This window comes from Lissotriton helveticus, assembly GCF_964261635.1.
Source record: "Lissotriton helveticus chromosome 1_1 unlocalized genomic scaffold, aLisHel1.1 SUPER_1_unloc_52, whole genome shotgun sequence".
Lineage (NCBI taxonomy): Eukaryota > Metazoa > Chordata > Amphibia > Caudata > Salamandridae > Lissotriton > Lissotriton helveticus.
Window position 1 is genome coordinate 1,519,169 of NW_027611695.1, and position 16,907 is coordinate 1,536,075.

Here is a 16,907-nt window from a genome sequence, read left to right on the forward strand (position 1 = left end):
CAAACATTTTGGAATACTACACGGAGCTCTACTCAGCAGACCACTCACAGGCGCTAGTTTCTAGTTGTATTGTATGTCAGAGTGATACACTGTTCTATGTTGTTGCTTACACAACCAATAAAATGTATTATTAAAAAAAAATCCATCCGGATTGAAAATTATCCTTCACCATGTATTGAAGATCTTATCATGGCTGTTAGTCAGTCCAAATGGTTTACAAAATTATATCTTAGTGCAGGTTATCATCAAGGGGTCTTGGAGAACAATCCTGTCATCTCACTTCTTTCGTCATACCTTATGGAATATTTCACTTCTGCTGCATGCCATTTGGACTGGCCTGTGTTTTTCAGAAGGTTATGTGTTGGGTGTTTGTTGAAATAAATAATGTAAATGTTTTTCAGGATGATCTTCTAATTCATACAGATACAATTGAGACATGTGACAGAGTTGTGGAACGTGCTTATCTGTTTTGCAATTGGGGTCACTTAAAGAGGACAAATGCACATTTTGTGTGAATAGGATCACATATCTGGGTCATGTGCTGTCCAGTTCTGTTGATGGCATTGTCTGTGCACCTCATCCTACTGACAAAGATATGTGTCGTTCATTTATTGGACCATGCGTGTTTTACTTCAAATACATTAAGAATTTTTCAGCGCTTATGGAATTCTTTAGGGTATTGTTAAAAAAGGGAACTGAATTTGTATGGACATCAACATGTCAGGAGAATTTTGAACTAATTAAGAGATGCCTAGTGGAAGCCCGAGCACTTCAATCATACGATGAAGGTTGTGAAACATTACTAACAGGTGTTGCCAGTGCCTATGGTACGGGTGCTGTGTGGTCACAAGCAGATGGAGGAAAAGAAATCCCCACTGGTTTTGCTTCAAGAAGAATGAGAGATATGGAGGGAAGATATTCAGTAATAAAGAAACAAATGCTGGCTTGTGTGTGGGGCATATAATAGTTCAAACCATTCTTATGAGGAAGGAGGTTTTACTTAAGAACTGACCTCGGGCCCCTGGTAGATATTATTTAGGGAAATAAGAAAATCACAAGGAGCTTACAAAATGCGAGTGATTATTCACTTAAGATTTATTTTAGGAAGGAATGTATATTCAATGAAACCAACACATCTCAGCGATGTTGATTAGGGAGGAGGGGTGTCGCATAGCATGAACCTGTTATCCTGGAATTTAAATGGGCTAGGAGGGGAGATAAAAGTAGAAAGTATAAAAACCCTAGCCTGAGGTGTTGAGATAATAGGTTTGCAGGAAACCTGGCTATGTGACAATACCCCCGTCTTTGAAGGTTTTATCCAACTACATAAGCCTGCAAGAAGGAAAAGATTTGGTCGCCCGGCTGGGGGCATTATGACTCTTGCCTCGACTAAGATAGCGAAAAGGGTCATGATTGTATATACGACATGTAAATGGTTACTGGTCAGTGATGTATCCCTGCTGGGCTCTGAAGGGTTGTATAATCACACCATAATTGAAAATGTCTACATTCAGTGGGGAACAAACGAAGAATATGAGGTAGAAATGAGACGTTTTGAAAATGATCTAGATACATTGTGTGAAAAATTTGAAAATTATACAATAATTGTAATGGGTGACTTTAACATAAACTGAACCCCTTGAGATATGACCGGTGGTTTAAAGACCTCTTGAGCTCAAATAATATATCCCCAGCAATGTTTCCAAATTGTACTATTTCTAAAGAAGATGTGAAGTTGGGCACATATTTGGGACTAAAAGGATTGTTTTGCCTAAACGGCAGATGGGAAACAGACTGGCCGGCAAAGCAGACCTTTAAGATAGGTTCCCAACTTTGCCCGATTGATTATGTATTCATTCATGTGTGGAATTTTGAACTTATTAAGGGGTTTCAGATAACTCCTTGTGATGGTAGTGACCACAATATTCTGCCTTTTGTATTCGCAAGGGGACCCCAAGCTCTAGAGAATTAGTTCTCCCTCAACAAGCAGAGTACCCTAAACATCGGACAACAAGACTAACAGAGCAATATATTGAAAAGCTAGCTGGATTTTTACAGGAAGTGGGTTTGGAAGATGCTAGGACTAAGAAAGTGTCTTGGTTCGATGAAAAGATAAAAGAAATGGCGCAGTAGAACTAAAAAGTAAGGAACCATGCACCATTGCTAAACAATCAATGCAAGGCAAACAGCCTAGCTGGTTTAACAGGGAGTGTTTAACTAAGAAAAGAGAAATAAGAAGAGAAGAAAGAAGTCTGAGGAAAAAACATGATCCAATAAGTAATGTGAGGAAAGAGTATAAAACGTTAGTTAGAAATTTGAAGAGGGCATTCAAAGAGAAATGCTGGGTAAACTTGCTGGAAATTATTGAATCTAAAAGTTCTGGAATTTGATAAAGGAAACATCAGGACAGGCTAACGGGGCTATGCCCTGTGTAGTAGAGGAAGCAGCATGGGAATAATATCTGGCGGGTGGGTATATCCGTTCCTGGAGGGAGGCTGTGGTAGATCTAAAACCTCTATTTACAACAGAAAAGGTAAATACAATCATAAGAAACTTAACCCTAACCCGTGCCGCAGGACGTGATAATCTACCATCAATTATCATCAAATTCCAGCAAGATTGGTGGGGGGATTGTTTTCCTGTATGTTTTTGGCAATAATGAAGTCAGATCCCTGAAAAGTGGAGAGGAGCAGTAATCAGACCTATCCACAAGAACGGAGACAGAAAAGCCCCCAAAAAACTACAGACTTATTAACTTACTGGATATTGGGGAAAAGGTATTTTCCAAAATAATTCTGGGCAATTTGAAAGACTGGGTGGAACAGTGGTCGATCGTGCCAGTGGAACAAGGAGGTTTTATGATCGATCACTGTTTTGCACTGTGGGCTGTGACGCGGAAGTCTGTGGAAAAGCAGGGGAAGCTATGCTGCTGCTTCGTAGACTTCCGCGCGGCATTTGACCTAGTGGATAGGAGATGCCTTTGGGAGTCCTTAAGAAAATTCAATATCCCAGAGGGGTTCTTGGAAATTATCCAGGAGCTACACAAACATACCTGGGCGCAAGTCATCAAATATACAGACGAAGACTTGACACCTAAAATATTGATTAAGAATGAACTAAGGTAGGGATGTGTATTAACCCCCTTATTGTTTGCAATATGTGAATAGAAGTGACAGCCCTATGATGAATGGGAAACATCTTTCCTGCTTGCTGTACGCCGACGATTTGGTAATCTTCAACCAAACGGAGATTGAATTGCAAAGGAAGTTATCTGCCTTTAATGAATATTGCTTGGCTAAACGCCTGACTGTAAATACGGATAAAACTAAATTCCTATGTTATGGGAAGAAAATCCAGAATTTTAATTGGTATCTGGGTTCTATGAAATTAGAAATTGTTAATGAATATAGATACCTTGGTATTTGGTTCGAAAAGTCTTTAAAATGGGACATCCATCTGGTAGCCCAGAACGCCAAAGCCCATACATCAGGATGTGGGCTAAGGAAATTTAGCCATATCTACGGGGATATGTCACATAGACCGTTATTGAAAGCCTATAAGGCAATGATACCCCCACAAGTGCAGTATGGGGCCGAAGTCTTGTGTTTGAGTGGGAAAAATAATTGGGACATTGGGGAAGGGAAATGTATAAAACCATTGATGTCACTACCTGGCTCCTCGATGATCCAGGCAATCTGATTGGAGCTAGGATTGACATCATGGAACATACAGGTACAAGTGGCCCTTTTAAGATTTTGGAAAAGATTAGGATCTGAGGAAGTTACAAAAGTGTCACAATGGTGTAAAGAGGAGAATTTGCACAGTGAGTTAAATTGGGCCAATGTGACTAGAATGAAATTGTGCGCAATGTGCAAAAACCTAAAAGTAAAATTTGACAAGCGGACACTGTCGGTTGAAGCTTTAAATGGGGAGATTAGAACAGCAGGAAGAGAAGTATCCAGGCAAAATGACATGATATACCTGAGAAAGAAAGTATCAGTACATTATATGATGAATAGCTGGGAGAATGACATGTGGTATCCCTATTTGGATAAACTACGTAACGCTGGCTTAAGAGCTGAAGTACTCAGATAGAGAATAGGAGTCAACCATTGGGTATCTCATGGAAACAGAAAAGCAGAAATGGTACAATCTGACGGTAAATGTCGCTGTGGATTAGGTATCAAGTGCCACAATTTACACATTTTATTAGACTGCCAAAAATTTGTGCCACAGGGATAACTGTTTTTACGACCCATTTAAAAAAAATATGGTATAACTGAGCGCCTGCTAGCAATTAAACTACTTACTGACATGCAAAACTTTGATATAGCAATCGCTATGGCAAAATATATGAAGGCGGCAAAAAGGACCCTGTTGGAACCAAATATGATTAGATAGAAATTGGCATGGAAATAAAGTGAAACATGCTCAAGTAAATTGTGTTTAGGCTGTAACACTAGCTTTAAGTTATATCTCGAGACTGTATTTCTCTTTGTAATTTTATGAGTATTTTTATAAGAAACTTGTAAGTTGTGGGAGGGAGGTAGGAATTGCCCTTTTAAGGTATTGACTTTTTAAGCGGTCTAAAGAAACGTACTTCTACTGACTTCTACTGACTGACAACACATCTATAGTACAGAAGAATACATCAATGTCAAAAATGTATTTAAGGAAATAACATAAAAAAACAAGCATTTGCAATGCAATAGGTTGTGCATCTGCGAGAGTTTAAGCTATTGGCATTGTAAATGACCGTGCCTCTCATTTATCAGTTTTGATAATTATCACATAAATCAAAGACAATGTCATTTACAATACCAACAGCTGAAACGCTTGAAAATGCTAGACTTATTTCATTTCAAAGAAGCGGCCACCATTGTCCTGGGCTACCTGGAAAGTGAAAGCAAACATGGTGCTCTGAATCTTGCAAGAAAACGTATAATCCCTGCACAGTTGGACAAACTAATTAAAGAAAATAGTGCTTACAGAAAAAAGAAGACATACTGTGTGACAACAGTGAGGACAGTTTTTGAACTCCCCTTATGTACTACCTCCCTTTGTTACAAACCTAAATTCAGTCGCCTTCCTGAAGCACCATATTGTACTTTTAATTTGAATTGTATAAAACGTATTAAACACTGAAGAAGCCACATACAGCTGGATCGGTCATGCTGCATGAAGGGTCGTGCAGATGTTGGTGCAGGTGGGGTGTGGAGATTTTTGGGGGAATGAAACATACTCATCTAAAAGGTGTAGGCGAGTGACAGATCTGGATACCTGCGCAAAGGCCAATCTTGTTTAGTGCTTAACAAGGGATCTCATAATGCCTCGTCAGGGGTAGTAAGCGCTATATCATTACATTTACTATTAAGGGTACTTAATTCCTCCTTTTGGGAAAGGAAAAAAACTTGCTTCTGTGCGCTCTCAAAGTATTTAACTAAGCCAAATGCAAACAAAATAATATGGTTCACTAACAATTATAGAGGCAGCTTTCAATTTTGACAGACTGGTAGTATGAATCACCCCCCCCCGCCTCCGGGCACAGTTTATGGGCGGTGGTCTATGCAGACTCTGCCCTCCACCAAATGTCTTACACCCTGCGCACAGAGCGCTTATTGGCCTTTTTCCCTGCACCCTCTTAAAGCACCACTCATAGGTAATTGGAGGGAGCCTAGCCCCGTCCTCTTACACTCACTACCTCTTCACCAGCGGTTTGTTGCTCTCATCTGCGGCTTCCGCCATCTTCACCAAACAGGGCGACATCATCGATTCGCTGGCTAATTATAAGGTAACAACTTTGCGTTTCTTGAAACATCAAACAATCCTTCTATGCAGCCATACTCTTCAAGAGTTTCTTTTATTGACTGCACTACTAAAAGTTTCCCCAATCCATAATGACCACCAAGTCATGTCACTTACCCTTAAAAACAAAAGAAGGACATCAGTAGGAACGTCATTATGACACATTATGTGGAATTTGCGATTTTAAGAGTCTGTGAACAAATCTGTAACTGTGTGTTTGAAGAAACCAAACAAGAACAATTTGAGTATTTCCTTTTATTGCCTTGTTATTTAATCAGACTCAAATGTTCGCTTCAATGCTGATGCACTGGTATTGGCGCCACACCCGCAGGCAGGCTCTGATCCTCTTTCTTGACAGATTCAAGGGCCTCGGTGCAGTATTGATGGTCTGTGCTGAGTGTTGCCGCAAGGAAAAAACAAAACCTGTTGTCCGCCGCCTCACAGCCAACCAGACTCACCACTTGCTCAGTTGGCAGCGGTAACAACAGTCAAGGTGCCATCACTGGAAACAATGTGAGAGCCTCTCGGGAACTCTGGATTGTTTTTGTTTACGGCTGATATCGACCACCTGCTGCGCAGCTCCTTAACCCTTTCGATGCTTGTGACGGAACCATTCCGTCATCAGTCACGGCTGAGCTGTGCTCATGACGGAATGGTTCCGTCACGACCGCACCCTGTTCTGGAATGTCCAGCACAGGGGCGGAATCGGCGCCGCACGGAAGCGGTTAAAGCTACATTGTTGTCGATGAGCAGGCAAACAAACATGTGTCTGCCTTCTAGTGTGAGCGCGCGGTAGGAGCGTGTGAGCCTGTGAGGCAGAGAGGAGACACCATACACGTGCACATCGCCTGTCTGGGCACGCACATGGTTTGTCTCCCTTCGCGCATCGAACCCACAACAATAGTCTCGCCAAGGCGATGTAGCGCATGCGCTGTGTTCGCTAGGCGAGACCTAATAACCACAAGACTGGCCTGACTGTCAACAAAACTTCAAGAATTTCATCTCACAGTTATTCATATTGCAGGAGGAAAAAAGGTGAGAGCAGATTTTTTGTCAGGATACCATTTCATTGAGTCAAGCGAGAAGGATGTTTAGGATGAGGTTGAGGAATGTATCATTGCTAGTGTGGAAGATAGTTTATTTTTTTCTGGACATGGATGCATGGTGTGATGCTCTCAGAGGAGACGTTTTATTGATTTGTTGTGAAATTGATGATCACAGGTTGGGTGAAATAGAAGTCAGTTGAAAATATGTTGTAACCTTATTGTAATGTGGCAAATTAATTATCTGTAGAGAATACTTTGTTGATAGGAGGAGAGAAGTTTCACTCCTCCTGATTGCTTTAAACAAAGAAGTTTAGAAACTGCCCACTCATGTCATCTAGGAGTGTCAGCCACTAAATGTAGGATAAAGCATGATTTTTGATGGCCTGGTTTGGATCGTAAAGTGGAAGCACCCGTGAGAGGGTGTGTGCAATGCAGTTGGAGTGATAAATGTTTGCACTCCTGTTTGAGGTGCGTAATTGGCATGTTCACACAGGACTTGGCATTTCCCCCTCCCCCTCAGTTTTAATACTTACATGATTGTCTTGCAATTATAGTTCACACCGTGAAATCTTGATTTTCAAATTGTGTTGAACTCAACGCGCTAGCCGACCATCTGGACATGGGAGGAGGGAGCCAGATCTACTACACTTATTTCGATCAGCGAGGATGAGTAAGTGGTTGTCAACAGACTGAAATCCTCTGGCTGTGAGTGTCTGTAGTTTCCAATTGAAGTTTTGATTGACCAACAGTGTTACATCAGGCCCCTCAGACCTCCCGATGAAAATGTGAGTGATTATTCACTTAAGATTTATTTTAGAATGAAGGTATATTCCAGTAAACCAACACATATATAGTACAGAAGAATACATCAATGTCAAAAATGTATTTTAACATTAACTAATCAATTCATAAACACTGGTAGGAAACAAGGAGCTGCTGCATCAAAAGCACAATGTAATCCCACGTCTAAAAATCATTATATGTTTGTTAAACATTCAAAGATACACAGGCTAACTACAAGGATTCCATAGACTTTCACACCAATGATTAAACGAAATCTGCAGATATATGTCCCAGAGCATGCTATTACTTGCAAGTAACCCAAGTTGCAGCTTCCCCCTAAAAGTGATTTGTGAGTTTAGCGTTTATAGAGTAATAGTGTTATTTATGTTTGGTAAAATGATGAATAAAATATATTCGGTGATAATAGAACTTTTAATTGAAGAGACAAATGAGTGAACGGCATGTTCAAAATCAGTGTTTGTTTGTATTATTTAGTGTAGAGAACAACCACTATGCTCATATCTACTTTTATTCTAGGATATTTTTTGACTAATGTTGTTGGTAGCTTGCTTATTTTGCTTATTTTGCATGTTGTGTATCAGCTTGTCTTGGCTCTTCTAATGCTTGTCACTCCTCTGGAGTAAAGCCTCTTTGCCATCCTTCTGATTGGGTAACTTGAATTGTTTGTTTTTTGGTTGAACACTCCATGTGAGTGCATGTGTTTTGGGGTTATGGATTTACGGGTTTTATCACTAATCCCTAAATCTTGCTGAAAGTACTCCTGTCAGTCCAAGCATTGTTCATTCTGTTGCTTTTACCAGTCGTGTGATCAGATGTGCTTGGATGTTGTCCTTTATAACTCTGTTTCACTCAATAAAAACAAACCTTTCTTTTCTATTAGTCCACATTATGCTCGTCTCCCAAAGTGTTTCCTGGTGCTTCTTGTTTCTTCCTACCTGTAGAGAAATGAACAATCGCTGACAATAAACGCTTTCATAATTCTACAAATATCTATGTTTTACTTCTTTCCTGCTAGCCGGGTCTTCTATCATCTACTTTTTATCATCTGGTATTTGAATGTTCCAATTAATTATAATGTTATAGTTTTCTGTAATTCATTAATCTCCCAATAACTGCACTTGTTTGCTCCTTTGTATTTCCACAGATACGTCAGTATTATTGTTAATGTACTTAAAATCTTGACGAATTCCCTACAGCTTGAGGTTTATTTCAACGTGTGATCAATGACGGTGTGTTTTTGCTTATGTCGGTGAGAAATTGATAATCGAGTAAAGGCCTTAATGCATTCAGTGCACTTGTATGGCTTTTCCCCCGCGTGCGTTCTCTGATGCATCCTTAAGTTTGAGGAGTTACGAAAACTACTTCCGCATTCGCTGCAATGATAAGGTTTTTCCCCGGTGTGTGTTCGCTGATGACTTTGCAGGATTGATAGCTTAGTAAAACTCTTCACACATTCACTGCACTTGAAAAGCTTTTCCCCGGTGTGAATTCGCAAATGAATCCTTAATGCTGAAGAGTCATGAAAACTACTTCCACATTCACTGCAATGGTATGGCTTTTCCCCAGTGTGTGTTCGCTGATGACTTTGTAGGTATGATAATTGACCAAAGCTCTTCACACATTCACTGCAATGGTATGGTTTTTCCCCTGTGTGTGTTCGCTGATGCCTGGGTAAGACTGATGATTGACTAAAGCTCTTTCCACATTCACTGCACTTGAATGGTTTTTCCCCTGTGTGTGTTCGCTGATGTGTTTGTAGATATGGTAACCGACTAAAGCTCTTCACACACTCACTGCACTTGAACGGCTTTTCCCCCGTGTGTATTCGCTGATGATTCCTTAATGTTAAGGAATGTCTAAAGCTTTCTCCACAATCATTGCAATGGTATGGTTTTTCCCCTGTGTGTGTTCGCTGATGCCTGTGTAGGACTGATGATTGACTAAAGCTCTTTCCACATTCACTGCACTTGAATGGTTTTTCCCCTGTGTGTGTTCGCTGATGTGTTTGTAGATATGGTAACCGACTAAAGCTCTTCACACACTCACTGCACTTGAACGGCTTTTCCCCCGTGTGTATTCGCTGATGATTCCTTAATGTTAAGGAATGTCTAAAGCTTTCTCCACAATCATTGCAATGGTATGGTTTTTCACCAGTGTGGGTTCGCTGATGTCTTTGTAGGATTGATACATCACTAAATCTCTTCTCACATTCACTGCACTTGAATGGTTTTTCACCTGTGTGTGTTTGCTGATGGTGATTTAGTTCTGATGACAAACTAAAGTTCTTGTTGCATGTGTAAGGTTCTTCTTTCTTGGTTAATGTCTCCAAGTCTGGTATATATTTGCCTGCATCCCATGACTGTGTTTCCTGAAGGGCAAACATGGCTGATAAAGCACGTGTGCTATTCTCACATTCCCTGTATGTATGATATTTTGCACATTTGCTTTCTGATTTAATAAAGTGCAAATGTCACGAAACACCTGCCACACTCAAGGTCACCAAAAAACCGTCGAACTCATAAAGAGTGCAAGGCTTCTTTGTGGGCGATAGTGTCTTTGGAATGGTTAAATGTTATGCACAGTTAGGGATAATGATCCATCTTCCTTCTGGTCGACACAAACTGGGACATCAACTTGTATTTCAGATAGCAGAACTCGTCTTTCTTTTACACGTGAATTGTCTGGCCCCACACCATTGTTCTTTTCTCGGGTTCCTGTGGTTTGGCTAGAAAGAGTTTACCATACACCGAGCGCACTGAATGGGCGTCTGTTATCATTTTAAGAAAGCGGAGCACTGCTGTAAACACATCATTTCAATACCAGGATCAAAGTTGGTGTTGGACACCTGTTTACAAGAGAGTTGCTTTGTCAGTGTTGTTGCCTTAATTTTCCAGCGGTTATTTCTTAGTTTTGTGGAGTGGAGGTGCTCGGCTCAGACTCTTACATTCACTGAATTGCCCTTGACAGCTGCTTCCAGGACCCGTCAGTTAACGTTCAGGTTCGTCAATATGACGTTGCTGAGGCCGCCTTGAATACTGGAGCTCAATTCTTCATTGTTTTTGTTGATTTACAGTAGTATCTTCTAAATCCATTATCATTTCATGTATTCAAGGCTTGTTTCCTGTTGGATGTAAAATGATGTTAAATTACTAAATGTAAACATGAAAGAATTAAATACATAATGTTTAAATTGTGGTACAAGACATTTCTTCTTTACCATCTTTGAACGTTACAGAAGGATTTTTCCTCATACACAGATATTTAACTAAAAGCTCTATCAAAGAAGTCACATCTTATTTACTTCAGAAAAGGAGGTGATTTGCCAGAGTTTACAAAGTAACTTAATAAAGAAAGTGCGCTCACGGAGCGCCCACATGCCACAGGTACAGGTGTAGGTAGATGCATATGGTTAAGATTTCATTTAAACAAGAACAGATTGTAGAAAAAGAGGACTCAGGATGCGCTGCAGTTTCTTCAGTTTCAGGAAGTGCATAACAAAGGTAACTCTTCAGGAAGTACATAACAAAGGTAATGCAAGGCGCATTGTGTGGAAGAAGATATACTACGTAATTTACTGTTAACCCATGTATAGGTTGTATTTCATTTTGCAGTTCATGTTATTACATTGCTCTGGTCTCTGAAGAGACGGAAACTGTGTATGTTCTGTTTACGGTGTGCCAACACCAGGTGCAGTATGTTTTTATCTTGTGGGCTTTCTTGGAATATGCTTGCAGGCAGTTTCGGTGCACCCTGTGCGCGACTCCTGATTATTGCCTGATCATAATAATTTATTGTTTGTCAACCGTCTTCAGCGTAATGTTCTCCTACGTGGCTCAACGTGTGCTAGACTGCAGATTGTAACCCAAGGCAGGACAGTGCGGTTGGTAGCTGGCTGTTCTCACTCGAGCAATAGCAAATAAACGTTGCTTCCTGACTGCTTACAACTGTGCTTGTCCATGCTTTATTTAGAAGAGTAGTTTGGTTTAACCCCTTGTGTGCTCGTGACGGAACCGTTCCGTCACAAGCCTCGGATGGGCTGTGCTGGTGACGGAACGGTTCTGTCACGGCCCGCTCGCCGCGCCTGCGCAACGCGAATTCCGCGCCTGCGCTGAGCGTTCTATTAGGCGGGCGGGGCCGTGACGGAACCGTTCCGTCATAAGCACAGCTCACCCGAGGGCCATGACGGAGCAGTTCCGTCACTAGTACGCGAGCGCCGCGCGGCCCCCCCTTCCCCCTAAGCACTGCGGCGGAATAGCCGCCGCAGCTAAGGGGTTAACAAACTGTGCCAAAACCCAGGAATACCAAGTCGGAGCCCAGTTGGAGTCGCCACCACGGTTGGAGGGCCAGGCGAACTTGATGACTTCAAAGTGTATGCCTGGAGAGGGGAGACCGGTTTCCTGCAGTTGCAGTTCACAGCAAGTGACTCGCTTGGCTGAATCCCAATGAACCAAACCTCTGTTGCCTTGACACAGTAAAATCAGTTATCAACCAGGAAAGGAGACATTGAGTTTAAAATTTTGGGTGGTTCAAGGCCCACTTGAGTGGTTGTTTGCGGGTGGTTCGAGACCCCCGACCTGATTTGACCTCATATTTAGTGACAGGTGGTTTGAGTCCCCATTTCAGTTATATCAGTTTCAATTGTGTTCCTCCTTACCACTGGTTGTTGTGTTAGTAAAAATTGTGCCTGTGTAGCAACTTTTTGTAGCGACAAGTATTTAGAAGTGCCACAGTCCACATCTCCACCCAGTAGTCCGGTGTGGTATGTAATTAAAAAAAGAGTCTCCAGGAAGGCCTATTTCTGAAACAATGGCATGAATAAACTAAATCCAATCCAGATTTGCTACAGCCAGGAGTAAGATCCTTTGAAAAAGTGAAGTTGGGTTATTTGCGACAATATTTAATGGCTAGGCAAAGACAGGGAAAGATTTGATTGTTACTATATGAGGCCTTACAATGTTGGGATGAACATGCATGGGTCAGAAACTGCGGGGTCCACTGGGAGGGAACAGTAAGGAGACAAGCACAAGCCAACAAAAGAAAGAGAACGCAGAAAACTGGTATCGATAGGACAAGAAGCAGAAATGTTGGCTTGTAAAGCTTATGCTCATAAACACATAGATCGTACATCAGTTGTCCCCTCAGTTCCCAGCGGTCACGAGGACCCCTGACAATATCCTCTGCGGAAGAAGTGCAGCCGCAAGAATGAGATCCTTCTCATACTTCCCAACCCTAGAACTGCACCCACTCATCAACGATTTCTGGAGGTAGAAGGGGATGACGATGAAACCAGAAGATTTAGATAAGACACTCCAATGACCAAAGAAGAACAGGACAGGCCAGAACACATACATCATGCCATAATGAAAGAGGGTTCAAAGGCCTATGGTAACAATGTACCCACCAATTTTAACTTTAGGATGACGCACCACCCACTGCGAATGGTCTCTGACCAAATCTATTATATGTGTAAGGATTGGTTTATAACGTACCCCCCAAGTCCGGGTTATCCTCAATTATCCCCACTCCAAGATGCTAAAGACATTGAGGAACATTTTAAAGATACTCATTTACCCCTCTCGGCCCAGACGGCTTACCTATTGATGTTTACCAAACGGTAGACAAGATATTGAACTACATAAAATGCAGAGCCATACCTTGGCGTATTGTGTTTTTATCCAGGAGCCTAAACCGATATTTCTATTTTATGCCCTTGTTCGGTTATAATAAATAATATCCCTATAACGGCATAATAATCATATCCATATTCAGTCGTAGCACATGCTGTCACGTTAGGCAAGGCTACATCCCCGGACTCCTAGAAAGCACAACGACTTCTCTAAACAAACCAAACCTCCAGCAACCTGGGAAATCCCCCTTGCTTTTGTTTTGATTTCGTCCTAGAACTCCTGTGAAGCACTGTAAGAACGGCCAGTTCTTAGTGACATATTTATTGACGTCTTATGTCCAACCTTACGTCAAACCCGGCACCTTTCAGGTATAAATATACCAACGTTGCCTTAAGCAAACACACGGTGGTGGTTTTGGAGCCGAGCAGCTATCTACTTGCCCGAGAGCCCAGCTGATGCGAGAGCCCACGGATGCTGCCCCATCTCTTTTGACGCACTGAGAGAGACGCTGTCTTTTCTCCTGCCGGGAAATCCAGCTCCGGTGTTTCCAGATACCTTCGCGGGTTACTGGGATATCGAGTCCTGAGAGAGAGATACCAGACCTCCTGCTTTCTATTACCCAGGTACGGAACTGACTAAACCCTTAAAGAGAATTCTTGAGTCAGATTCTTGGCAAGCCAAACTTAACTTAAACTGCTACTTACTTACTCCTTCCCACGTATTAGGCTTAGGTCAGGTACACTGGGGTAGGCGTATTTAGAAGCACCAGTTGAGTACGTTAGTCAATGTATATATGTATGTATGTATTTTATTTATTTTAAAGTATCATATGGCTAAGAAACCATATCAATGCTTTTACAGTATTATTTTATAATCCTCCTTTTACTGTACGCACTTTACTTTACTACGAGTATTGCAATTGTGACAATTCATTTCTCTTGCATGAGGAAGAAGACTGCTCAATAAAAAAGACCTTTTATTGAAAACGCCCGTCTCTCTTTTCTCTGCACTCTGGTGAAACTAAGTAAGCACTATTGACTGAGTGAAATAGCTGTCTATTGTTTTCCCACGACTCTAGAGATACACTCTTATTCTGGGGGAGCAAAGTTGTCATGTTTTATGGTTGTCAGAAGCTAATCCTTTCTTGTCTATCCAGGGAGGTTAAACTCCTCCTCGTTTATTCGAGAAAGTTTCTAGTGACCTCTGAGCTAGCTGGCAAACCTTAAGTCTAATATAGTCAGTAGAGATCTAGTCGACCTCAGTCCTACGTCTAAGCTGCTGTTTATATTATTCCAATGCGCAGAGCCTATTGGGAATATAGGAACTACACTACATGGCGCCCAACGTTTGGCAAGGCGATAAATCTAACGCAAGACGTTAGAGTAACTCAGTCGTGCTTTTTCACACAGACCCTTTTTCCCGTAAATACTCCAAAAGACGTCTGGAGTGGGTAAAAGGTTAAAAACCGCCGGAACTTAGTAGGAAGAGATTCCTATGTATAGTTTTTGGTTTAGTCAACGTTGAAGGATACAGTGTTCCAAAATATTGTGCACCTAATCTTTGTTTCCTTGAAACGTGATCTGCAACAAAGACCTTTTTGTCAGTAAAAATGTCAGAAAGTGAAGACGAAAGGGAGGCAGCTAGAATAGCAGCTCAAATCCTAGTGGATGACACAAGTCTCCGAGACAATGACCCGAATGTTATACTCATTCCGGTCAACATAAGAAAAACTATAACTCTTAAACTTAAAGAAAATGGACTAACACCGAGAGGCGGAATAGTCGTATTCGTAATTGAGGCCCATGAATATCGGCAGACAGAGGTATTCTATCCATGGATAAACTTTCCCGCAGCAAACGCTGTCACACACGACTTCCACTATTACAAAATAGAGGAACTTCCGGATGAATACACTCCTTTTGAGGAGGTTGAAATCCCATTAAAATACCAAGAGCACCTGCTCTGGTTTAAAGGCGCCCTAAAACATAATAATCACATCACCAGGCTCGGTCCACTAGGTAGACCAGGAGCAACGTGGCCGGTTCTAGCCAGCTACACACCACATCCAGACATTGAAAAAATGTCAGTACCAGAACTTTTAGCACAGCTAAAACAACTAATTAAAATACATAGACAATTAGTCCAATATGTAATGCGGACTTCAACAATCCAACCAGCTATTAACATTCCACAGCTGACCCCTCATCAGGGGAACACAAACAAAATAACACCACAGAACATATAATCATGTCTGGGTAAAGTACCCGTAAAACGGGAACAAATTCCATTCTGGGTAGCACAAAAAATAACTCAAATAGAGGCAGTATTTCCGGATACTACCCCTACCGAGAAACACAGAATTCTGACTATCTGTCTTCCAATGGGGATGGCACCACATGTGGAGGACTGTGACACTTGGGGTACAGTCTTTGCTTCCATTTACACAAAAGCACATGGTGTTCCGTCTATGGCGATAATACCAGATGTGCTAAGACAGATTCAAAATGAATACGGTCCAGAACCTGCTTTAACTCTGGGTATGAAATTACTGAAAGACTTCAAGAAGGTCTCGGCTATATTATTAGCCAACATAAAAGGAGAAGCAGCATCTGTGGCGATCCGCCAGAAATTGAAAGAAACAGATATAGCAGACCAACCAATTGAACTTGCCAGAATCATAGAAAAATCCTATGAAGAACTAGGAAGAGATAGTTTGGGTGGGAAACCAGTAAAACCCCAACTAACTGAAAATCCTGAAAAAATATTTATTTAAAATAATCTAAACACTCCAAAAAAGAGCTGGGATGGAAATAAACAATCCACTCCCAAAGAAAAAAGATTCCAGTCCAGAGGAAGGTCTCCTCGGTGGAGAGAAAGATCTCCGGACCAAGGACACAAGTCTCCCCAGAGGGAGCCCTCTGAGAAAAGATACAACCTTAGAAATAGGGATAATCTGAAGAAACCTGATAGATATCAAGATATTGATACACGTCCCTCTCGATCTTTTCAGACTTCCTCGCAGAAATCGGAAAAAAGAGGACGGTCAGAACACAGGGAAGAGCACGTCAAGTCCAAAGACAAGGAACCTGCTCATCAAAGTAAAAAATTACAATTTCCAAGAAAGAAGGTAGCCAGTATTAAAATAATCAAACATGCCGAGGATACTGAGGACACAACTGAAAAACGGAGAGTGGGCCCAGACAATGCTAGACAGCGCAGCAGAAGTGACAATAGCTCGCAAGATCTTGATAAATCATCTGGAGACAGTGGACACAAATGAATACATTCAGGTGGAAACTGCAGACACCAGAGTTAGCAAACCTCATAAAATATACAAAATAACATTACGTATAGAGGGAGATAAGACTAGGAAAGTAAGGGGTCTGTTTTGGGATAACCTTTCCAAAGGCTATGACATCCTTTTAGCTGAGAAAGACTGGCCACCAGAGTTTGTCAGGGAGTGCCCTCATGGCGAAGAAATGATTATGCCTGCCTTCTCAAATCATATTCCAATTCATAAAAAATATACATATGTAAGAAAATGGGCAGTAGCCCAAGCTCCTGCATTATATATAAATCATGTAGGATGTGATGAGAACTCTCCTCCTCACAAAATCCAGTTAAA

The 16,907-nt window shown here is 41.4% G+C and overlaps 1 protein-coding gene across 1 annotated transcript in view; it reads right to left on the bottom strand.

Moving 5' to 3' along the window:
* LOC144806192 (uncharacterized) overlaps positions 1-16,907 on the bottom strand; it is a 213,157-nt gene that overhangs the window by 129,692 nt on the left and 66,558 nt on the right. The window contains 1 exon segment of the mRNA XM_078672606.1: positions 8,870-9,826. Coding sequence (XP_078528732.1) covers positions 8,870-9,826 — 957 coding nt within the window.